The 24,715-nt window shown below is 40.7% G+C and overlaps 1 protein-coding gene and 1 pseudogene across 1 annotated transcript in view; both read right to left on the bottom strand.

Moving 5' to 3' along the window:
* Positions 1-24,715, bottom strand: part of Rab2a (RAB2A, member RAS oncogene family) — a 62,693-nt gene that overhangs the window by 6,348 nt on the left and 31,630 nt on the right. The window contains exons 4-6 of the mRNA XM_052176044.1: positions 17,400-17,482; positions 16,905-16,997; positions 13,560-13,671 (exon numbers count right to left, since the gene is read on the bottom strand). Coding sequence (XP_052032004.1) covers positions 13,560-13,671; positions 16,905-16,997; positions 17,400-17,482 — 288 coding nt within the window. The remainder of the gene's footprint in view (positions 1-13,559; positions 13,672-16,904; positions 16,998-17,399; positions 17,483-24,715) is intronic.
* On the bottom strand, positions 21,566-22,414 carry LOC127680531 (ubiquitin-conjugating enzyme E2 D2-like; annotated as a pseudogene).

Raw genomic sequence — 24,715 nt, 5'->3', positions numbered from 1 at the left:
CATCAGCTGGGCAGCACCTTTTGACGGACTATTGTTCTGAATGAAAGGAGAAAAGGGCGTGGCACACAGCCCATGTCCGATCCTCAGCGAGCATCAGCATTTTCTACCTTTCTGCTCCTCACTGTGAGTAGTGTGCCAGGGGCCTTACACTTCTGTCATCTAACATCCTCACTGTAACCAAACAAACCCTTCCTCCCTTAAGTTGCTTTTGTTGGGTGTTTGTTTCCTAGCACATGTAAAGTAGCTAATGTGGCTCTTGGTTTGGCTCTGTGAGACAGGCTCACTAGGCAGCCCCAGCCGGCCTCACTCAACCTTTGATTCAGCCCTGGGATTACAAGCATATGCCATAGTGCCTGGCTGAAATGGTGGTTTTAGTTTATGTAGATCTCTTTGAGGGAAAATTCTTTTATGTCTTTACTAAGAGGAAGGGGACAAGCAACAAGGCAAAGTTAACTGAATGTTAAATTAGTTCATCCTAAGTACTGAAAAACAATGTCCAGGCAGACACGTTTCCGAAACATAGATAACTACCTCCCTTAGAGCTGGCGGGCGGTATAAGGTATAGGTGGATCTGCTCCTGTGCACTGCTGTCTTAGCACTGCAATCCCGCATCGCCAGTCTTCCCCCTTACCATCCTTGACTGGTTGCTACGATCAGTCCTGTACATTCATTTTCTTCTTTAGTCATTCATTTTCTTGCCTTCTACTCCAGGCACTCATTTTTTAACCCTTGGTAGCAGTTATTCGAATGGCACTGGCACATGAGGGCATAGTTGTCACTGTTGCTGAACTAAAACCAGTTGGTTGGGAGACTCTAAGCATAAGAGCTCACATATCAGGCTAGGACAGAGAGAAAGGCTTTCTTTTTTGCATTAACTTATAGAAGATGAGTGCTGGGCAACACTGGAGAGACGCAGGTAGCACACTTTTTATTATGGCTTTACAGCTTTTACACCAAAACAGCAGAAAAGCATTGATTTCCTTACGTAGCATACTGCCACCCGGTGGCAAGAGAGACATGACATCGGTTAAGTCTGACTTCAAAGCAACTCTCCAAGGATCTCAAACAATTTTACTTAAATATATTGAACGGATGCTAGAGAAGAAGGTGTTGTTTAAGACAAATGTCTTTGTAGTATTCTCTTTTAGCAGGAAAACACGACGTAGCCAAGAGTCTTTAATTTTGTTTTTAAATACTGAAAGCAATTTTATGTGTCAATTTGTCTGTGCTAAAATAACCAATAATTTATGAAGTGCTTATTATTGGCACGTCACTATACTAAGTATTTTATAGTTTACATTGTTTCCTGAAAGAAATTCAAATTATAGTTAGAAAAATAAAAAAGTCTAAACTCTTTTCAAGAAAACTTATAGGTATGGGATGACGTTATGCCTCTGAAAGTCGCACACCAGTTACAGGGGAACGAGGTTCTTCTGCATCTCTTCCTAGGGTGTGGCCTGAGGTGCAGTGCTCTAGAGGAGAAAGGTGCAGATGCATGAGGCAGCAAGCCCTGCAGATACTGCAGAGTAATGAACATGGTTAATGCTCATCAGAAAATAAGATATCTTGATTAAAAAACACTAAAAAGAGAATTAACTACGAGTCATGCAGAGTGAGCACTAAAGAACAATATATACTAAGACAGAACCAGTCTACCGCGAGGGAGTCCAGTGAAAACACTAGGCAAGCTTTAGTACCATGGAGCTTAAATCGAGCCCTCGTTCAAACTCTGGAACTTTATTTGGATCCTGTGTACTTTAGCACAGGAGGCCTCAGGCCACAGTGGCTTTCGATCCCTGTCTCAAGGCAGTGCTGTGGGGGGGCTATGCTTTGGATGAGGTAGAGTAACAGAGGCTAGTCCATCTGCCTTAGTTTCTTCCGCTTCCTGTTTTACTAGGAGAGGCCCTGCTGCCTCTGTTATCCCTATCAATGTAAGGGCAGGATGAAATCATGTAAATTAAATGAAAGAAAAGTCAGGTTGTGCACAAAATGAAAGATACCATGTGAAATTCTAAAGCTGTATAAAAGTCTGTGTAGTTGGTGTTATATATATATGTATGCTTATGAATAAATGTCCACTTCAGGTGAATGTGATACACATAAATGCTACCTTGGTTAGCAAAGAAAGTGGATGCAACTTTCAAGAGTTAAAAGTAGGACCATCTGGGCTGGAGAGATAGCTCAGTGGTTAAGAGCACTGACTGCTCTTCCAGAGGTCCCTAGTTCAATTCCCGTCAACCACATGTTGGCTCACAACCATCTGTAATGGGATCTGATGCCCTCTTCTGGTGTGTCTGAAGATAGCTTCAGTGTACTCATATACATAAAAAAATAATTCTCTAAAATAAAAAGCAGGACCACCTTCGAGTTTCCAAGGCTGGTGGCCACAGCAGAGGCAGTGAAGCTGCGCCAGTCTGCCCGCTGTGCACGGAGAGGGGTAGTTCTGAGACAAGCTTCCCTCCAGGGACAGATGCCAAGTCTGCATGTGACGTCCTCCAGGACTCTGGTCTAACACAGACCTGAGTGTAGAGGACGAGAGCGCCTCTAGCTTACAGTCACATTCCAGCTGCCTGAAGTACTGTTCACTCCCTACAACCATCACTAAGAAGCACAGCCTCTCATAATGTAGGCAAGGGGCCTTAGTAGTCCTCTTCCTAGTTAGTGCTATCTTCTCAAATCATGTGCTCTCCATGGCCCCAGAAATCTGTCTGTCCTGTCTTTTGGTGGCTTGGCCAGTTAGTCCCTCTGTCTTAGGACTCCCCACTGTATTTCCAGAGACTTGCTTGGCTCGCTGGTGCCTTAGCAGTTAAGCCAAAAAATTTTAATCCTGACTTGTCAATAGGTTGAGGTATTTCAAGTAATTAGTGTATTTTTTGTTACATATTTTTTTCTATTATCTGTATTTTAAAAGTATTTGCAATTTAAAACTTTTAAATTAATTTAAATGAATACATAAAACCATAAAAATTGCACACATCCCATATGATGTCTGGGGCATGTCTGTAAGTAATACAGTGTAGTGTGGGATAATCTTTTCCTTTCCTGTTGCCTTTGGATACAGATCAGCTGCCAGATCATACAGGGCCTCTGCTAAATGTTTTGAAGACCGCCCCCCATTACTGTTTGTTCTACAATGGCTACATATAGTATCCTATATTCCAACCAACAGCGTGCGAGGATGTCCTTTTCTCTACATATTTACTAGCATCTGCTGTAATTTGACTAGATCTACATCATGAAGATCAAAAGAGGTTATGGTAAGCTAGAAAGAGCATCCCTTCCCAGAACTCTTAAGGACTTTTGTGCCTTACCATCTCGCCCCGCCCCCCATTTGTAATCTTCTAGGCAAAATGAATATAAGAAGAAAAAGAACTATCAAATAGTTCTAAGAATAAAATTGGGTGGTAGTGGCATATGCCTTTAAGTACCAGTACTCAGGGGGCAGAGGCAGGTATATTTCTGAGTTCCAGGACAGCTAGGGCTACATAGAGAAACCCTGTCTCAAAGGGGAAAAAGTGCACTTAATCATCCAGCCCCCACCTGGCGTCCAAAGAATGCTCAAGTTCTAACAGAGAAACCCATGTTTATTGGTGCACTATTTACAATAGCCAGGGAATGGACCAGCCTATCAACAAAATAAAACACACACACACACACACACACACACACACAAATACAAACGGAATCTTATTCAACTATTAAGAAAAATAGCTGACATTTTTTGTAGGATATAACTTTCTAGATTAAGAAAGTCAAATTTTGTGGTTTTGTTACATCTAAATTTAAGTATTTATGTACTTATATGTGTACATATGGATATATGGATATAGGTCATGAGGTCTGAAAAAGATCAAGAATAGAAAAGTGGTCTTCTTGACTATGGGGTTAATAGAATACATGTGGCACAAAAACAATAGAAAACCTAAAACTGAACACTGACTTTGTGTGCACTGGCAGTTAATGTGGGGAGACACAGGAAGTATCACAGAGGACACCCCGAAGAAGGTTAGACCTAACCATGTCCAATGAGGAGGACACTTCTGTGGAGGAGGTTGATACACTTCACAAATGAACAATTCCTACTTTAATACAGAGAATACATCGTGGTTGCTGGCAACCACAGGGCCTTGGCTGTCCAATTACAGAATCTGATACTCAGACTATGGGTAACCACCACATAGTTTTAAAGAAACCCAAGGGCAACAATCAGTTTTCACTTTTGGAAGCTCTCAGACAACAGTGGAAGACTGAAAAATGAAGACAGGAAGTCTTATTAGGAAGCAATTAGGGTCACTAAAACAACAGAACGGCAATCAGACCAACAGGATGAGTGACTCAAGGGCTAAGCAGACACATAGGAGGATATTGGGGCCGGACCAGCACAGCAAAGGACTGCAGCTCAGTGAGGATGGGTTATGCCTATGGGTCTGAAGAACATTCACAAAGAGCTCTCTAGGGGAGTGGAACTTGGATTTAAGGGGCATCTCCACTCAAGTCTTGAGAAGTTTGGAGAGGCATAAAGAGGTGGTAACACCAAGCTAAAGAAGCTATTTATAAAAGTAATAAAAGGCATGCAAGAAACTGTTTACAGTAGTAATGCAAACCCATTTGTTAGCTATGGCAATCATAAAGGGAGGATGGACAAACCAATGGGTAAAGAATTCAGATGAGAAATTCAGTAAAAAAAAAAAAGGACTAGGGGAGCTGGAGAGATGGCTAAGCGGTTAAGAGCACTGACTGCTCTTCTGAAGGCCCTGAGTTTAAATCCCAGCAACTACATGGTGGCTCACAACCATCTGTAATAGGATCTGAAACCCTCTCTTGCAATGTCTGAAAACAGTTACAGTGTACTTACATATAATAAATAAATAAATCTTTAAAAAAAAAAAAGCCAGGGGTCATCAGAAGGGGGAAGGACATTAAAAAAAAAAAAAAAAAAAAAAAGACTAGGGAAACTCAGATTAGAAACTGGAAGAGAACACATCCAGAACTGGAGGGAGAAGTTTTTATTTTGAAGGCAGCTGAACCTTGATTATATAATTACATGCTCTAGTCAGGAGCAAATAAAAAAAGGAAGGGTGAAGCTCACGAGAGGATTTTAAACCATGTGCTTCAGAAGGGTGGGAGTGCTCGGTCAGTCTTTCCTGTGTGCTAATTGAGGTGCAGCCTGCACTACAGCGGAGTGTTGAGCAATGTACACAGTATCACTGGAGAAGCACTCATCTCAGACCCCATTTAAGAAAAGCACGTGAGATATGTAGATCAGGAGAAATATTATTTGTGCCTTCTACCACATGTCAAGTGAGAGAAAAAAACCTTGTGGCACTGGGCTTTGCTGGGGGGAGGGGGGAGGGATGCTTAGAAATTTAGAAGAATAAAACAGCAATTTTCTCTGTGCCTAGGCTAGCCTCAAACCCAGCAAGCCTCCTGCCCCAGCCCACTGAGTGAGTGCTGCTATCACAGGCATGAGCCACCATAGCCGCTTGTCTAGGAGCTTTCTCTACAGTGCGGTATCAGACATTAACACACTATGATAAATTCTGGTTTTTGAAGAGGAAGCACATCTAATTTCTCCTATACTTGTTTGCCCTTGGCATCCCAAGCAAACCAATTCTTACAGGCATTCTCGACTGTGTGGCAGTATAAAGGAGAATCACAAGCTGTACCTTGGTCTGAGTCCTCTGTGAACGATGATGAATATTACACATGAAAGCAGGTAAGAAACATACTCTGAATCTGACTGCAATATGACTGTAAGCATGTACAGTACTTGAATCTTATGTTTTAAAAGACTAATTTAAAAATACATTTACCAAAAGCATCCAAGGTGACTTATTAGGGGAAACAACAAGAATATTCTGGTTGAAACTGGTTGTCTTGAATTTCTTCTGTTGTGATAAATGCCATGACCAAAAGCAACTAAGGGAAGAGAAAGCTTTCTTTCTTCTTACACTTTCAGATATCAAGCGGTCCATCACTGTGAGGAGGTTGGGCAGGAACTTGGAAGGAGGGTCTGGAGCACAGACCACAGGAGTGCTGCCCACTGGCTTTCTCAGCCTGCTTTCTTCTACAACTCAAGCCCACAAGTCCGGGAGTACCATAGTTCCCTGTGGACCTAAGGCCCACCCGCATCAATCATTAATCAAGAAAATAGACAAGAAAATTTGATTACATGCAATTTGACAGAAAAATTTTCTCAAATGAGGTTCACCTTCTCAGTAACTTTAACTTGTGTCAAGTTGACAGAAAACCAACCAGGACACTGGTTCTTATATTACATTGCCATTTAGGAAAACGAAGTCTGAGGGGTGCTTCTATCACACTTAGGGGTGTGTTCCATCAGTGTTCAGAGTTACCAACACAACCTGTATAGAATCTACTTAGTAAAAACAATACACTCTCATTATAATCGCTATGTAAAAATTATAATGTATCATTTGGAAATAAACACACAAAACTAGGAGACTGCTAAGAAAGACATGTTTATAATGGAAAAGGCTTTAAATGATTGTGTAATTAATGTTTTGTGTACAAATTTTGTGTGTGTTAATGTTAAATATGTGATTCTTCTACTTTTTCTTTTTTCTTTTTTTTAATATTCATAGATATGTCTGAGAAATTCTTATCTTCATAAGAAATACCTAATTTAGGTAGTGGGTTCTCACTTTGTTTTTTATAAATTAACTTCAAGTATTTGTATTGTTTTGGTACTGTTTTAAATTTAAGATCCTAGTTCAAGAAAGATGGCCTCAATTCTGGTAAGAGCAAAACAGTTAGCTTATCAGAGGTTATTACTAAAGAAAATGCATAAGAATAGAGTGGTGCTTAGCTGGGCGGTGGTGGCGCATGCCTGTAATCCCAGCACTCTGGGAGGCAGGGGCAGGCAGATTTCTGAGTTCGAGGCCAGCCTGGTCTACAGAGTGAGTTCCAGGGTAGCCAGGGCTACACAGAGAAACCCTGACTTGAAAAAACAACAACAACAACAAAAACAAAAACAAAAAAAGAATAGCGTGGTGCTGAAGAATGATGCTGGTGGTTCGGCACCCCAGAGGATGTCTGCAGTAGGGCGGGGACAGTCAACTTGGAGTCATGGATTGTGCCAGGATTTTCCCTGTCCAATTACATTAAAATATTAGTGCAGCAGGAGGCCTATGACTGGATAGGGAAAAGGGAGGCAGAGCTAAGACTGCAGGGACAGAGAGCGAAACAGGTGGGAGAAAGGAGCAAGATGGAGATGGGCGGACAGGATGATCCAGGTTCAGCATGGTTTACATAGCCACAGGTAGATATGTTATCATATAGAGATAGAATACTTGGGGTAACTTGTCTAATCTAAGTGGGTAGCTTGTACCATTATCAATTGGCCCTGAAATTATTGTGTGAGCATCTTGGGAATTGAGAATTTATTGATATACAAATCTCACTGGTTAATTATAAGCTTCTAGAGTTTTGTTTTAATGAGTTACTGAAATGTGGGGTCACTGACTAGGGGTTTATGGCTGAGAAGGTATGGGAGGCTATGAGACAAGGGATCCAGGGCTGGGAAGACAATCATTGGTTGCTGCTGAGGCTAGTCTAGAGGCAGAGGCAGCAGGACCGCGTCGGGGCAGAGTTGCTGGCAGTAGTGTGGGAAGCCTGCTGGTCCATTTTAATATTTCCCGCAATAATGGATCACCATCATGTTAGAATACTGAGGTTCCCAGGTAGTGGTGGCATACACCTTTAATCCCAGCACTTGGGAGGCAAAGGCAGGTGGATTTCTGAGTTTGAGGCCAGCCTGGTCTACAGAGTGAGTTCCAGGACAGCCAGGGCTACACAGAGAAATCCTGTCTCAAAAAAACCAAAACAAACAAAAAAATACAGTATTAACCTGCACGCCTTGTTCACTAAGAAGAGTTGCTGCTAATTCAGCTCTTGGAGTTTGTGTTCTATTGTCCTAACTCAGGTAGTTGCCAACTAGGACTAATGACACTATGGACTAGACAATGGTCCTCTGCAGTTTACCCTAATCCTATTTTGTCCCTAAATATACCTCTTATTAATGAAATCATCAAGCTGGCTAATAGTAAACAGTAAATATATAGATTATATAAGCTTATTTCCAGCTAATGCTGGAACAATAGCGGTGTTATGTTTTAAATATTCTAATCCCTTCAAGGGAAATAAAACTTACATCTCTTGGTTTCTACCTGTATTACAAAAAACACATCTTTGTTAAAATATATAAAAGGAAACAACAGGCTCATTTCTAAAGACAAAAAACATTCCACTGGGACTTAGCCAATGCATAATCATGTAGACTTAATTTTCTAAAAAGAATTCATAATCAGATGGTCCATTAATCAGAAAATAGGCACATTTATGAATCATTTATCTTTTATCATGATTATCTTTAAACGCACCATACATGTTAAGAGATGATTGATATGTGAGATATTTACTCATTTGGCTGTTTATACAGCTGGGACTTTGAGCACAGGGTCTCAAACAGATAGAACAATGTTCTAACCATGAGAGATACCCTGATCTTGAATGGTTTTACTCTTCCTGCAACACATAAGACTGCTTAGGCAATTGCAGTGTGAATCTACCAAAATGAGCTAATGGATGAATGTGTTTGGCTTTAAAATGGCTTTTACTTAATGATACAATTAAGTCTGCTTAAAAACCTTATAAATATGGGGGTTGAGGGCTGGAGAGATGGCTCAGCAGTTAAAAGCACTTGTTCTTGCAGAGGGCCTGGGTTTGGTTCCCAGCACCCACAAGGCAACTCAAACCATCTGTAACTCCAGCACCAGGCTCACATGTGGTAAATATGCATACATGCGGGCAAAAGATCACATATAAAATTAAAAAAAATTAAAAATAAAAAAGTCTGCCATGTAGACAATGAATAAACAGTTGGATGTTTTACCTTCAAATCAGGCCTCTTATTCTACACATACTAATTGTCTTTTTGCTTTTATGAATATTAGTCTAACATCTTCAATTACTTCAATTACTTATTCTCTCTCTCTCTCTCTCTCTCTCTCTCTCTCTCATTCTCTCTCTCTCTCTCTCTCTCTCTTTCTCTCTCTCTCTCTCTCTGTGTCTCTCTCCACACACACATACAGAACACACACACAAGCCTGAATATTAACTCCTTTATGTTCCATACATGGTAAAAACATTTAAGAGGGATGAACTACAGAAAAAGTACTCTGTTCGCAGAAAGGATACATGAAAACTCCAAGTGTTACACAACACAATTTTATTAACTTAGTAATGTGAAAAATAAATTTAGTATTTAAGAATTCATAAAGTATAATTTAATCTTTAGAGCCTACTAATAAAACTTTATAAAGGACTAAATTTAATTAAAGTTATTAGTATTTTTAAAAAAGATTTATTTCTATTTCATGTGTTTAAGTGTTTGTATGTATGTGTATGTATGTGTACCACATGTATAGCTGCTCACTGAGGCCAGGAGATAGTATCAGTTCCCCTATAACTGGATTGACAGAAGATTGTAAACCACCATGGGTGTTTGGAAGTGAACCCAAGTTCTCAGGAAGTGCAGCAAGTACTCTTAACTATTAAGTGACTTCTCCAGTCACAAAGTTAGTTGTTTTAATTTTTTTGATCAACCTTTTTTATTGAAACAATTGTCAACTGGAATAAAACTGTATAAAGTAATACAACCACCCAGTATGGTTTTCCTTAGTTTTTCCCAATAGTGACTTCCTAGAAAACTATAGTACACTGTTTACAAACAAAATACCCAAAATAAAATAAAGTAAAACAAAGATTATTATTGCAGCATGCTGTGCCAGTTCAATAGGAATGGCCCCATAGGCGCATGTATTTGAATGCTTGGTTCCAGGGAGCGGAACTCTAGTAGGACTCAAAGGATTAGGATGTGGAGGAAGTGTACCACTGGGGGTCTGACGTTTCAAAAGCCCACACTTTAGAAGGCTCTCTTCCTGCAGCCCTCTCAGGAAGCGGGACTCCCAGGTCTGTCTGCCATGTGCATGCTGCTGTGCTCCCTGGCACGGTGATGACAGACTGAGTCTCTGAAACCGTGAGCAAAGCTCCCATCAGATGCTTTCCTTTATGGGTTGCCTTGGTCATAGTGTCACTTTACAGCAACAGGACAGGGACTAAGACAGACTCTCAAGTGTTGTCTTTTTATAGTCTTAACACTTCCTCCATGCAACACCCTCCTGGGTCCTGGCAGTGATTCATCTATTCTGTGGACTCTATGTTCATCACCTCAAGGAACGAGGGTAGAAGGAATCACAGAGTGGACCAGTGGACAAGGCTTGGTGCTTGACTTCAGTGATGTCAGCTACCTGGAGCTTCATCCAGTATTTCCATATAACAGCAGTTTTTTCCATTTTATTTTTTAGTAAGGAAGTTCCCTTGCACCCAAAAGGTGCTAGGTGTTTTCTAGCTTAGGACTATTACGAATCAAGCTGTTATGAATATTGGTCTCTAAGCTGCTGTGCAGACTCATTTTTCTTAAGTGCCCATGGGTATAATTGCTACATTGTCTGGTAGCTCCATTTTGGTGTAGACTGCTGAGGTATTTTCTAGAGAGGCTGTGTTACTCAGTCCTACCATCCATGTGTAGGTGATCTAGTGTGTGTGCTCCCCACTAGCACCTGGTGCAGACATTCCTGCTCATCTGGGTTACTTTAATAGGTAAATGCTCCTGTCTCTGCCTCCCAAGTACTGGGACTAAAGGTGTCTGTCACCAAGCCCAGCTCTACCTTACTTTTTTGAGACAGTATCTCTCCGTGAACCTGGTACTCGCTGATTTCACTAGAGTGAATGGCTCCTGGGATCTGAGAGTTCTTTGCCTTCCCCAACTCCCAACACTGGTTTGCAGGCATGTGTGATGTCTCTGGCTTTTTCTGCGGGTATAATAATTCCAACTCAGGTCCTTTTGTTTGCAAGTCAAGCATTTGACCCACTGAGCCATATCTCTAGCCTGCTATACAGATTTTTAGATTTACATCTAAGTATTTAATTTTTGTGATTACAGATACTGAAATGTGCTCCACTGTTAGTATTTAACAGAACTATAACTGGGTTTTTTGTGTGTTTATCATTTGTCTACCAGCCTTGCTGAAGTACCATTAATGATTCTAGACTTTTTACCTTGTAAATTCCTGGAGATTTCCCTACTAATGTAATTAAGCCACTCATAAAAAGTTTTGATTTTTCTGTCTTGAGCTATACACCGACCCACCCACCTACCTTCCTTCCTTCCTTCCTTCCTTCCTTCCTTCCTTCCTTCCTTCCTTCCTATTAGTGATATTAGTGTGCATGCTAACTAGACCATAAATCAACATATTTGATAGTGCAATTATGACTAGATACAGACACCTTTTCTTTGTTCCTGAACAAAGGGTCAAGACATTCAGCTTATCATTAACTTTAGTTATGGTGTGTGTGTACAAGTAGACACACACACACACTCTCTCTCTTAAACATGGGGTGAGGAAGTGAGGCATCAGATCCCACAGAACTATAGTTATAATGGTTGTAGGCTGCCATATGAGTGCTGGGAAATGAACTCAGGACCTCTGAAAGAGCAGCCAGTGCTTTTAACCACTGAGCAATCTCTCCAGACTCTGTTTGTTTTATAGTGGGGACTCACTGTGTAGCCAGACTGGCCAGAAGAATCTCACCAAGAGCGTCTGTCTAGCCCTCTCCCTTTCTTTCTTAGTGGTACTGGGGATCTGGCCTGGGCCTCGCGTAAGTCAGATAAGCACTTTATCATACCCCAGCCTAGAATAGCACCCTAAGAGCTCTCCAGGGGCTGCTGTATCTAGGGGCCCCTTCCCCAATACCTTGGGCTTTTTCTTAGTTGTACTTGGCAGCAGTGAAGGTCAGTCTAGTCTATCTTCTCAGTAGCAGAAGTTAGCTACCAAGTTATTATTAAACTCATGGCAATTCTACTTGAGTCTGCCTCCTGAGTGCTGGGATTACAGGTATTAATGTCTACGTCCCTCTTGGTTCCACACAATTTTACATTACTGTAATAGCCGTCCATCTTAAAATACTTCATCATAATATATTTAGCTTTTGGGAGGCAAATTAGTTTTCATCGTTAAGTAAAACGCTATTTTCTTATATGGCAAATTCCTGCTCATATGAAATTTAAACATTAGTCTATAAATCATAAATATAATTTATATAGTCCTGTTCATCTACTCCAGGAACACAGCATTTCCTTCAAATACTCAACCAAAAGGACAACAGCAATTTACTGCTTACAAATAAATACTGTATCCATTAAGAAAAAAAGCACACAAAGGCATCAGAAGCAGAATTAGAAGTCTAAAGTTTTTCTATGAATTGAAACTTTGTTATCTGACCTCACAGTGTGATTCTTCATTAATCAGTTTTGCCTTAGATATCTTGAAACCCTTCCTCACCAAAAACTAACCTTATCACTTCAAGTACAACACCTCCAACAGAGCTCTCTGAAACAGATAGTTTCATATGTATATATATAAAAATGTGTGTGTACATTTCTCCTGGAAGAAGAGCTTTCTTACTTGGTGTTCTGTGTGAAGAGAGACTATGTTATCAAGCTATACTTAGACTAACAAGCACTAGTTAGTGCCTGCACGGAATGCATTTAGAATCATCTCAGGGTTCCTGTCAAGTAGAGAGAAGTCTACCTCACCTAGGAAGACTTCTTCAATGAATAAACCAGTGTCACAAATTACTACAGTTAATTTTTGCATTCAAGGGTTGTAATGGTTTGTATATGCTTGTCCTAGGGAGTGGCACTATTAGGAGTTGTGGCCTTGCTGGAGGAGGTGTGGCATTGTGGTCATGGGCTTTAAGATCCTAGTCCTAGCTGCCTGGAAGTCAGTCAGTCTTCTCCTGTTTACCTTGGGAACAAGCTGTAGAACTCTCAGCTCCTCCCCTATGCTCCTGCCTTGATGATAATGGACTGAACCTCTGAACCTGTAAGCCAGCCCCAATTAAATGTTCTTATAAGAGTTGCCATGGTCATTAGAAAACTTAACATTTAGTAATAAACTACTATGTCTAAAGTGCTATGCAAGCTGTTGCACAGGGCCCTTTCTTCAAATATACTTAAAACAATAATGCTTTCCAGTCACTGTTTTCTAGGGCCCCTTCAGTCATTTTTTTATAAGCTGTTCTCATACATGAGGAAGAAATTCAGCATTCTCTCTTAGCCTCATTTCCTCTTTTGATAAAATATAAAATATAGTAATTCTAATCTTTTAGTATAGTACATCCAAATAATATAGCATAAAATGTATTCAGAACACTAATAGGTCAGGATAATTAGATCAACAAAAAATGAGATAATATATATAATTTTCACTCATTAAAGACAACAGGATTCTCATGAAGTGATACTGCACAAGATATACTGACACATGCAGGCCACTGGGCTTCAGAAGACAATGTAAAGAGTCAGATAGCAACTGTTCTACTTTAAAAGCTTGCAAAATAAAGAGCGGTAAATACAACGTTAAGGTCTATAGAATACACCTATAAGCCAATGGGTGAGGCCCTCATGAACTTACCTCCTCTACATTAGAAGCAGTCTTGGCAGAAGTCTCCATGAAGATAAGTCCATGCTCTCGTGCAAAAGCTTCACCTTCTTCCTTTTTCACTTCTCTCCTAGATTCTAAGTCACTGAGCACAGAAGACAGAGCTGTGTTAGTAACCAACACAGTACAAACAAAGGAGTCAATCAGTGGAAAATGCACCACACAGCTCAACATTACTCAGACCCTATTTTTAACAGTTTCATATATACATTAGCTCCATTATTCAGGGTGTTGTGAAGGTCAAAATATTCGAAATAAATCACCACTTTCAAGTAACTAGAATTCCAGCAGAAAGCTATTCCAACTCTGAGCTGCAGAATGTTAGGACACTTATAGCAGCAGCGGGAAGGGAGGGAGGCAGCTTTGGTACAGCGCCATCTTCAAACCAAGTGCTCCCGAACCACAAGGGTGCTCCGCTCAAAACAACCGCATAGAGGAGGAGGACTAATCCACTGCCCCATCCACTGCCACAGGGCCAGAGTTTCTAAACACAAGATAACAATATCTGCCATCCAACTCCCCAGAGTTAGAGGAAACTTTGTAAAATCCAAAGTGTTAAAGAAACGTGGATTAGATTATTTATCTTAATTTAATCCTCAGTTTCTTCTTAAAGCAAAACCATCAGGAGATGGGCAGGAGCAAACAGAAGCCTAAGCTACGAGTCTGGGTGGTCTCCTTGCAGTTTTTTTTTTTTTTTTAATAAGGAATTGCATTAGTGCAGCAAAGAGTTTCTTTAAACATGCTCTAGTATAAAAGTTCAAAACCTTTACTATCAGTGTTTATGTAAATGTACTGGCATGATTGGCTAGTTGGTCTGCTTGTCTTTCACTCACTGTAATTATTATGAATATATATCAATAGTTCATTCCTCTTTATTGTTGAGTTACATTTCTGTTTTCGCTTCCTGACCATCTCAAAGTGACTAGTTCTTTTGTCAAGAATTTTTGCCAGTGTCCTGCAATGGCATAGACCCAAAGAAACATCACCAAGTAATTTAATGAAACCTTTTCTCACTTGATTTTTCTCATAATAGAAAATAGACCAAAGTATCAGTGTCATTACAGAAGCATTATAAGCCTTACAGAGCATGGTGGCATATACCTATAGCCTCAGCATGGAGGAACAGGCAGAGGCTCACCACAAGTTCAAGAACAGCATGTGGTCTACAGAGTAAGTTCTAGGCCAACGATAGAGACTTTGTGAAAACAAAAACAACAACCAACAGAAACTGCCTCACCCATTCAGTAACATACAACAAATATTCCAAAATCTATATTAGTAAAGCAGGAGATCTTCCAATTTTGTCAAAGTTGCTATGATTAGACTATAGTTTTCACATTAAAAAATACATTTTAAAATCAGATTATGACTAACCCCCTAAAAGATACTGAAAAACCATCTTAAAGTACTTAGTTTTCATAAGCTAGATGTGGTGGTACTTATATTCCCAGAATTTGGGGGGTGAGGGAGGGGGACAGGAGGTACCCTTGGCTACAAAGTAATTTTAAAGCCAGCCTGAGATACATAAGACACAGTCTTAAGACTCACCATGTGGTATATGTTCTCTATTCAGTTTGTTCACAACATTCTCCCCTTTTAGTACCAGAGGGACCTGTAGTATTGTCACATGTTCTGAATCTGATAATGCGATCACTATCTATTTTACTTATTTTCTCAAAAAGTAGTTTCTATTTCTACAGCCAGACATGGCGGTACACACCTGTGATCTTAGCACTGAGGAGGTTAAGACAGGAAGACACACACAAACAGTGTTCTCAGTATCCCAAAACACACCCACTAGCTGTTGGTGTCACTGTTTTCCTTTCTCTTTACTTTACTGGTGTCTGTTTTTAAAACAGGGTCGCACTGTGTAGCCTGGAGTGACAATGGTCTGGGATCCATCTGCTTCCACATCGTGCGGGCTGGGCCTCCGTACTTACCCATCTTTTGAGTTTGATAAAAAGATGTGATTTCCCCCTGCTATATTTATCCACTGTTAGAATTTCTCACTACTGCTACCACAGTCCACAATTTTTCAAAGATTGTAGAGATAGAAGTTTATTTGTGAAAATTGATAATAACATAATAGTTGCTACTAAAGCAGTGCAGGAAGTGACCTACAATTATCAGCCCATGAACACCCTCTTTAGTGTTCATCTGCCTATAAATTCATTTGGCATTCCTTATATGAATGTGTGGTATTCTGTATTCTCTTTTGAACTGGCTGTATATCTAACCAGTTTCTTCACTAATTAACGAAATAAAAACTTAAACATGCTTGTTATTAGCCTTTTACTTTTCAAAATATATTATCTGCCCACAGTATATATTTTATAACCCTGAAGAAGAAATGAATTCTACTTCTACCACTTAAAAGTACTATTTGGTGGCCACTCCAGCCAGGAAAGCAGGTAGGCTAAATACAGATCTTCCTCTTTCCCTCCTCCCCTGCAAATCCAACCATGCAGTCTCACTTTTCGGTCTGCAGCAGACTACAGGCTGAGGCGACCTCCATCACCCAGATCTTGCTCTACTCTTGATTTTCCCAGCTCTCTAGCAGACCCTTCCTGGGAACTCAGGCCAGTGTAGCTAGGGAAGCAGGTAAGCGCACTGCAGATCTTGCCCCCTCCCTCAGCTCCTCTAAATCTAATCCCAGAGTCCCATGCAGACTTCTGAGGCAACCACCTCTGCTGCCTCTCCTCAGTCTCTGCCTGCTTCCCCAGAGGATCACACAGATCTCCTCCAAAGGTCCTTCTCCTCACCCATTGCTTCATGCCAGCCTCCAACTCCAGGAGTCCCTCCCTAGGAGCCTAAGTCCATTTCAGTTGTAGACAGGCTAACTGCAGATCTTCACCTCTCCCTCCATCCCTCAACCCAATCCCCAGCTCCTTAGCAGTCCACCTGCTGTGGTCTCCTCACTCTGCTCCCACTCCCAAGGAACTAAGTAATTGTGGCCTGGCCGCTTTCCTCCCTCCCACAGCCTCCCTCAGCCCTCTGCTAGCCCATCCCCTTCCTAAGCATCAGTTCCCAATACCTAGAAACACATTCTACCTGGAGCCCACCGTGGTCATGCCTAGAAAGATTCTAGAACTTCCCACCAGGCAACACACAGTCACCACTCTCCTAAGAACCAGAGGGCAACAAAACCAAGGAACAAAACACCAATAACGGTCTAAAGAAATACTCAGAATTTAAATAAAACTTTAAATTTAAGCCAGTAACTCTCATGCAGACAAATCTACAGGAAAAGCAGTCGTAACAGTAACCATATTGCTCTCACTCTTAATGCAAGTTAAGCTCTAAGTTAACTTCTTTTACCTTTTATTTCCAATAAGCATGATGACCATATTGGAATTGGAATGCTGACGGGCATCTTCTAACCAGGTTGTCAAGTGGTTGAACGTGTCTCTCCTATACACAAATGGTACGTGATTACAGTTTTCAATATTTCTCTTCATAGTACACACAAGCAGTCTACATTCCCAACAGTAACAATGTTAGCCACAACCACTCCTACGATGAGAACCATATTTAAAGCACAGTATTTGGGTTTAGAGCTCACTGATTACATTTCAGTTAGAATGAACACAACTGTTAGCACAGTTGAGAAAATTTCAATGACTATGTAATAACACCAAACTGATCAATCCAGGGTACTTATTTAAATAAGAAAGAATTGAACTGCAGATTTTGAGAATACATTTAAGTTTGATTCAAGACATAGTTTTAAGGTGAGTAGCTAAAGCATAAAGGCTTTCTGGTGCTATTACTAGTAACCACACTTATTTAGAAAACTACATAACACACACTTACCTTGTAATATCATACACTAGTAAAGCCCCCGCTGCACCTCTGTAATATGACCTTGTGATAGAACGGAAGGACTCCTGCCCTGCCTGTGAAACAAAAGGTTGAAAAGTTTCCTTTAAACTGTTATCTTTTTACATTTCCATATTGCATGTCAATATATTACATATCAAACATAAAGGAAAGGCAGTCATAAACAGAGGAGAAAACCTCACTAGTCTTAGGAAAAAATCATATAACAGCACTATTGCTCCAATCACCGGGATGCACAGGCGGCAATTCCCGCTACCCTCCCACTCCCAAACAAGACCCCTAACCCTTTTTGGCAATCCCTGACAACCCAATTTACTGAATGGCTTCACAATACATGAATCATTATTAGAGCAGAGAATGGACTCCTAGCAACTAAGCCCTGAAGACAAATTTGAAAGGAAGCAAATAACCCAGAGCCTCACATTTGAATTCAATAACCCACTCCCTGGGGCAGCTGTTGACACTAGAATAAATAAAGCCCATTGTAAATAAATGATGAATGACATCTTTACGCCCACCATCTGCTGGTGGAAAGGTTGTCAGAAGGCCAAGGATGCAGATTTTATCAGTTATACCATAAACTGCAGTGGGCTTTCAACAGCCACAAGATGGAATTCTTTAAGCAATCATTTTATTATGAAAACCAGAAAAGGGTTCTGAATTGAATTTATATAATTTTTCTTCACACAATCAATTTCCTCTGCATCTGATATATAATGCTTGTCAAGAGGCAACCGGATGTAAATGTCATCTTTATATCCTGTGAAACAGGCACCAGAGATTAAGTCCAGTTCAAAAATTTTTCTATCTCACAGGATTAACATTCTGCTAAGCACAGCTGAGGAAGGCGATACCTACAGAAATGACTTTCGTACTTAAAATATATGAACTTGAGAGATATTTAGGTTTTTATGTTCTGAGTTTTGGATTTCTGATGCAAAATTAAAGTCTTCTATCATGTTATAATTTGTTTCAATATCTTCTCTTTTTGACCCCTTCAAGAATATTCTCTGCCTTGAATGTCACTGTCTTTCAGTGCCTAGAACTGGGACTCGTACTCATACGGCACTCAGAGAAAGCATGCTGAAGGAACTGTATAATCAAGTGTCTTAGCCACATGCATAAAATGGTCAGTATGCCACTGCACACAACAACAAGAACTCTCAGATCTAAGTTAACAAGCCCTATCCTAGGAACCAGCTCTATTACTTAAAATGTCGGATGCTGAATGAAAGCACAAAAGTCATTGCATGGAATAAGAAACAAATAAGAAACAAAAACCAACCAGTTCCTTTCACATAGTTTGAAGTTAAACAAAACCCTAGAAAGTACCACAGCCACAACTCATGCCTGCAGTACTAATACCTGGAAGGTTGAGGTAGGAGGGTGGCTGTTAAGCTAAGGCTATCCTAGGACATAAAGTGAGTTCTAGATTAGCCTGGGCTACAACTGACTGTGTCTCAAACACAACAAGAAGCAGCGCGCGCGCACACCCCCCCCCCCCACACACACATACACACACACAGGGTCATAAAGCTAATTTTTTTCCTACTGGTATCACCAATATTCTAAATATCTCTAACTTTGTTTCTTTTATTCCCTTCCTAAAGGCCTCTTCTTTCCCCTCCACCTATCTATCCACTTTCCGTCCTCACAGGATCATCAGTTCAAGCCCCCCAGGGCTTGGCTACTACACTCCACATTCATCCTTCTCTCTTCACACATACAAAAGCACTTCTGGTGTGGTTTTGTTTTAACACTAGTGATTAAATGAAATGAATACAATGCTCAAATATACTTCCTCTTTAGTCCCAGCAGGGCTAACCTAAGTGTGTTTATAGAAGGCACTTTAATGTGTAATCCTGATTGTTCCCAAAGAGCTTTCCATTCAAAACTGATTTGTGAGAGTCAGTATTACAGTAAAACTTATTTCTGATTGGTAGGCATTCACCTAACAATAAAACCCTAGCTATGTAAACAAGAACAAAATTTAAAAAGAAAATAAGGTAGTTATGAAAATTTTGTAAGAAAAAGTTATTCTAAAAATTTGGGAGGACTAGAAATGTGTATATACTAAATAACATCCTAACACATGGCTAAAACATGGGGTGTGGAAAGAAAACAATTTCTTTTGATTATGAGTCTCCCAAAGCCCAGGTTGGCCTTGAACTCCTGATCTTCCTGTCTCAGCTTCCTGCATGCTATAGTTGTTTTCCTTTCTTCTTTAAGGTATGAAGGCATGCTTAAGAAACACAGCAAGTAGTCTGGCTCACACTAAATGCTGCCTAATGATGTGTGTTATGTAAGGTTATCAGTTAAGAAAGCAACTTACTTTAGGTAATGCTTTTAATGCGGCAGAGAACACTTCCTTTTGGTTGGTGTGGTGGTATGAATATGCTTGGCCCGTGGGAAGTGGCACTATTGGAATGGGCGTGGTCTTGCTTAAAGTGTGCCACTGTGTAGGTAGGCCTTGAGATCTCCCAGTGCTCAAGCTCCGCCTAGGGCAGAAAAGAACCTCTCGGCTATGGGTGGAGGACAGTCCCTTTCTACTGTCTGCAGATCAAGGTGTAGAACTCTTGGCTCCTCCAGCACTGTGTCTGCCTGCCTGCTACCATGCTTCCCACCATGATAAGGGACTAAACCTCTAAAACTGAAAGCCAGTCCCAATTAAGTGTTTGCCTTTATACGAGTTGCCTTGGTCATGTGTTGGTCATGTCTCTACACGGCAATGAAACCCAGAGACAATTGGAGATCATATTTTTAAATCTCTAAGACAGAAAAGACTTTATATTTATTTTTCTCTTTATCATGCTTTTTCTTTCCTGCCTTCTTTCTTTTAAAATGTGAGAGGTAGAGCCAAGACTTATGCATGCTAGGTAAGCGCTTGATCTGGGATACTTTGCTGATCTTCCTGCTCCCACCCTCCCAAGTGCAAGGATTAGAGGCATATGTCACTGTGTCCAGGTTTTCATGTAGTTTTGATTTGAAGTCCTGTTGTTTGAGAAAATCTAACTCAAAAAAGTGTTGGGCCAGGGACACAACTCAGTGGGTATAGTCACAAGCTCAGGTCCTCATACCCACAAGTATGAGGACCTGAGCTCTGATACCCAGTCTTCATTTAAAAGTATGCTATGGTGGTATGTGTATGACCCCAAGACTTTGGAGGTAAAGTGGGGAATCCCTGAAATTCACTGGCCAGCCTAGTACAACAGATGAGCTCCAGACTCTGACACAAACAAAAGAAAACCGAGGAAATACCTGACATCAAGCTCTGGCATCCCAATTACCCACATGCACACCAACAAGTACGTGCATCACATGCAGTGCTCAGACATTTTAGGTTCACAGTAGAAACCCTTACGAAATAGATACATGCTGGGCGTGGTGTCTCACACCTTTAATCCCAAGCATTTAGGAGGCACAGGCAGGAAGATCTCTGAGTTCAAGGCCAGTCTAATCTACAAAGCTAGTTACAGAATAGCCAGGGCCACACAGAGAAACCCTGTCTCAAAACACAAAACCAACCAAAGAACCAAACAAAAAACCCCCCCACAAACAAACAAAAAGGAAATAGGTAAGTCAGCTTTCCAGTGGAGAGAGGTCAGGAGGCATGAGAATGCAGTCCAGTGGAGATCTCCAAGACAGAGCAGGTAGATTCAGTGGCATACATGGGAAACAGAGAATCTATATCCTGCAAATATCCTCAGCAGCTTGCTTGGTCTCAGCAGTGCAGTCTGAGAGCAGGCACTCTTATTTTCTCAATGGCTTCTTCATTGTTAAGTGAGAAAGAAAAAGTGAGTGAACCAGGAAAGGGGGACAGGGCTATATGGTGATTACGTTCCCTGTATAGCATACAGCTCACGCCAGCGGTGATCCTCAACGCTCCACTTGCAGGAACTCGGACTGATTTTGTGTACTTTAAGCACGTGTAGGACTTGCTGTAGAGGGAGACTAGGGACTCCAGTATCTTGTGCTAAGCACACAGTGAGATTTTCAAAACCATAACACTATCTATGTCAATCTTCTTTTTACAAAAATATAGCTGATTATTTTTGCTTTGGAAGAGTAGAAGTATTTTTCATAAATACCATATTGTTTATCCTCACTAAAAAAATCTTACCAATATTATTTTAAAATGAACTAGAGACTGAAGATTTAGCTTACACTTAGCACTTGTTTAATATACATAAAGCCTCCTTAGATCCCCCAACACCAGAAATGAAAGCAAAAGACCCAATTATCTAATAAGTTTCCCAATTTTAATTTTTTTCAGAGTTCCCTAGCTTTATTTGTAGAGGTTCTCTAGTAACTTCTTTATTACATTGCACACTTCTGAGTCCACTCCTGAGCTATTGCGTTGTACTTTTCTCTGTTTTGTAGACTGGAGCAATCTCAGGCCCAAAGGAACATCTGGATTGGGATCACGCAACAGAGAACGGATGGACAAAAGTACTTTTGAAATAGTACTGGAGACCACTGTGACTGTAGAATATCAAGATAAATGCTGCCATTACTGTTAATATCTGGATGAAGAATTCTTGTTGTAAATGCAACCATAGGCAGTTTGAAAGGGTAATATGTTAGGAAATGAATTGTCAAGAAAAATACTCCACCCTGATAGGTGCTGTCATTTGGCTCCATTATTGTAGTCTGCCAAAGAAACAGATCTCCAACAGGACCTGCTGAACACTGTGCTGGAGGATCTGGAGACGTCATTCAATTCCTTGTGGATACAATTCAGAGCCATGGTGGGGGACCGGGAGCTCAGAGCGCAGATCCTATGAGCTGAGGGCCGAGGCCCACCCAGCTGCTGGGCCTGCCAGTGGCGGCCCCTTTATGCGCTGTTGCCACAGCTGCTTCTTCCTTGTAGGCACCGCAGCCCCTCCGCAGCCTTGGATCCCTCCGCCTGGGCGAAAGAGCCCCAAGCTGCGAGCAGCTCTGGGCTCACCACTGAGTGGCGAGCCCGGGAGCCTGCTTTTCTGCCAGGTGCAGGTTGACTAAGGGATGGTGGGCGGCCGTCGGGGTGGGGCCACCAGAGAGCAGGGTGGGCCCACCCCAACGGTGGGCCCAGTCCTAAGGGTAGGGCCGCCCTTAATATAGTACTATTAGTACTAATAACCCATAAAAGCTAAAGCTCTTCATAGGTCCTTTTTAAGTATACAGGCGGTTTGAAAACTGCTGCTTTATGGTATTCACTGTAACTTTGCATCTATGTATCTAAAAAAATATTCACCCTGACTTCAAGCAATACTACAGAGCAATAGTGTTAAAAACTGCATGGTATTGGAACAGTGACAGACAAGTGGACCAATGGAATAGAATTGAAGACCCAGAAATGAATCCACACACCTATGGTCACTTGATCTTCGACAAAGGAGCCAAAAACATCCAGTGGAAAAAAGATAGCCTTTTCAACAATGGTGCTGGATCAATTGGAGGTCAGCATGCAGAAGAATGAGAATTGATCCATTCTTATCTCCATGTACTAAACTTCACTCCAAGTGAATCAAGGACCTCCACGTAAAACCAGACACACTGAAACTAACAGAAAAGAAACTGGGGAAAACCCTTGAGGACATGGGCACAGGGGAAAAGTTCCTGAACAGAACACCAATAGCTTATGCTCTAAGATCAAGACTTGACAAATGGGACCTCATAAAATTACAAAGTTTCTGTAAGGCAAAGGACACTGTTAAAAGGACAAAAGGGCAACCAACAAATTGGGAAAGGATATTCACCAACCCTACATCTGATAGAGGGCTAATATCCAATATATACAAAGAACTCAAGAAGTTAGACCCCAGGGAACCAAATAACCCTATTAAAAAATGGGCTACAGATCTAAACAAAGAATTTTCACCTGAAGAAATTCGGATGGCTGAGAGGCACCTTAAGAAGTGCTCAACATCATTAGTCATTAGGGAAATGCAAATCAAAACAATCCTGAGATTTCACCTTACACCAGTCAGAATGGCTAAGGTAAAAAACTCAGGAGACAGCAGGTGTTGGCGAGGATGTGGAGAAAGAGGAACACTCCTCCACTGCTGGTGGGGCTGTAAGATGGTACAACCACTTTGGAAATCAGTCTGGTGGTTCCTCAGAAAACTGGACATGACACTTCCGGAGGACCCTGCTATACCTCTTCTGGGCATATACCCAAAGCATTCCCCGGCATGCAATAAGGACACATGCTCCATTATATTCATAGCAGCCTTATTTATAATAGCCAGAAGCTGGAAAGAACCCAGATGTCCCTCAAAGGAGGAATGGATACAGAAAATGTGGTATATTTACACAATGGAATACTACTTAGCAATTAGAAATAATGAATTTACAAAATTTTTAGGCAAATGGTTTGATCTGGAAAATATCATATGCCTCCTAAGTGAGGTAACCCAATCACAAAAGAATATACATGGAATGCAATCTCTGATAAGTGGATATTAATTAGCCCAGAAGCTCTGAATACCCAAGGCACAAATCGCATAACAAATGACTCCCATGAATAAGTATAGAGAGGGTCCTGATACTGGAAAGGATTGATATAGCATTGGAGGGGAATATAAGGACAGAGAAAAAGGAGGGAGGTGATTGGCGAATGGGTGGAGAGAAGAAGGTTTATGGGACATATGGGGAGAGGGGATCTGGGAAAGGGGAAATCATTTGGAATGTAAACAAAGAATATAGAAAATAAAAATATTAAAATAAAAAAATTCATTCATAACCAATTTTTTAAAAAGGAAAAATACGATACTGAGTATATTGTAAGAGGGTTCATAAAGGTGGGCAGTAATTAGAATAATGTTTACAAATTCCAATCATTTTCTTATTCTGGGTTCATATTAGAAAACAGCATTTAAAAACATATAGATTACATGTAGCATTAGTTCATTAAATGGGAAGTGATAGAAATAGGATATTAAGTTAAGAGACTTCCAGTGATCAGGACTGAATCAAATTTAAAATAAGTTTCAGGATCAATAACTACATAATAGTGGTATTTTTATTTTTACATCACATTCACTCCTTTTAAAATATCTAGACTTGGTGATTATTTTTCTTAAAAATACAGTTTTTAGGGGCTGGAAACATGGTTCTGTGGTTGAGAGCAGTTGCTGTTCTTATAGATGACCCTGGGTTTGGTTTCCAGTGCCCACATGACAGTTCACAACCATTTGTGACTCTAGTTCAAGGGCATCAATGCCCCTGTACACGTGTGGTATACATATATACTCATGCAAAGACACAAAGATACATAAATACAGAAAAATATTTAAAAACTATACATA

The sequence above is a fragment of the Apodemus sylvaticus genome, chromosome 3 (genome assembly GCF_947179515.1).
Source record: "Apodemus sylvaticus chromosome 3, mApoSyl1.1, whole genome shotgun sequence".
In the NCBI taxonomy this organism is placed as follows: domain Eukaryota; kingdom Metazoa; phylum Chordata; class Mammalia; order Rodentia; family Muridae; genus Apodemus; species Apodemus sylvaticus.
The sequence above is the reverse complement of the archived record's forward strand: the minus strand, read 5'-3'. Positions and strand labels throughout refer to the sequence as shown.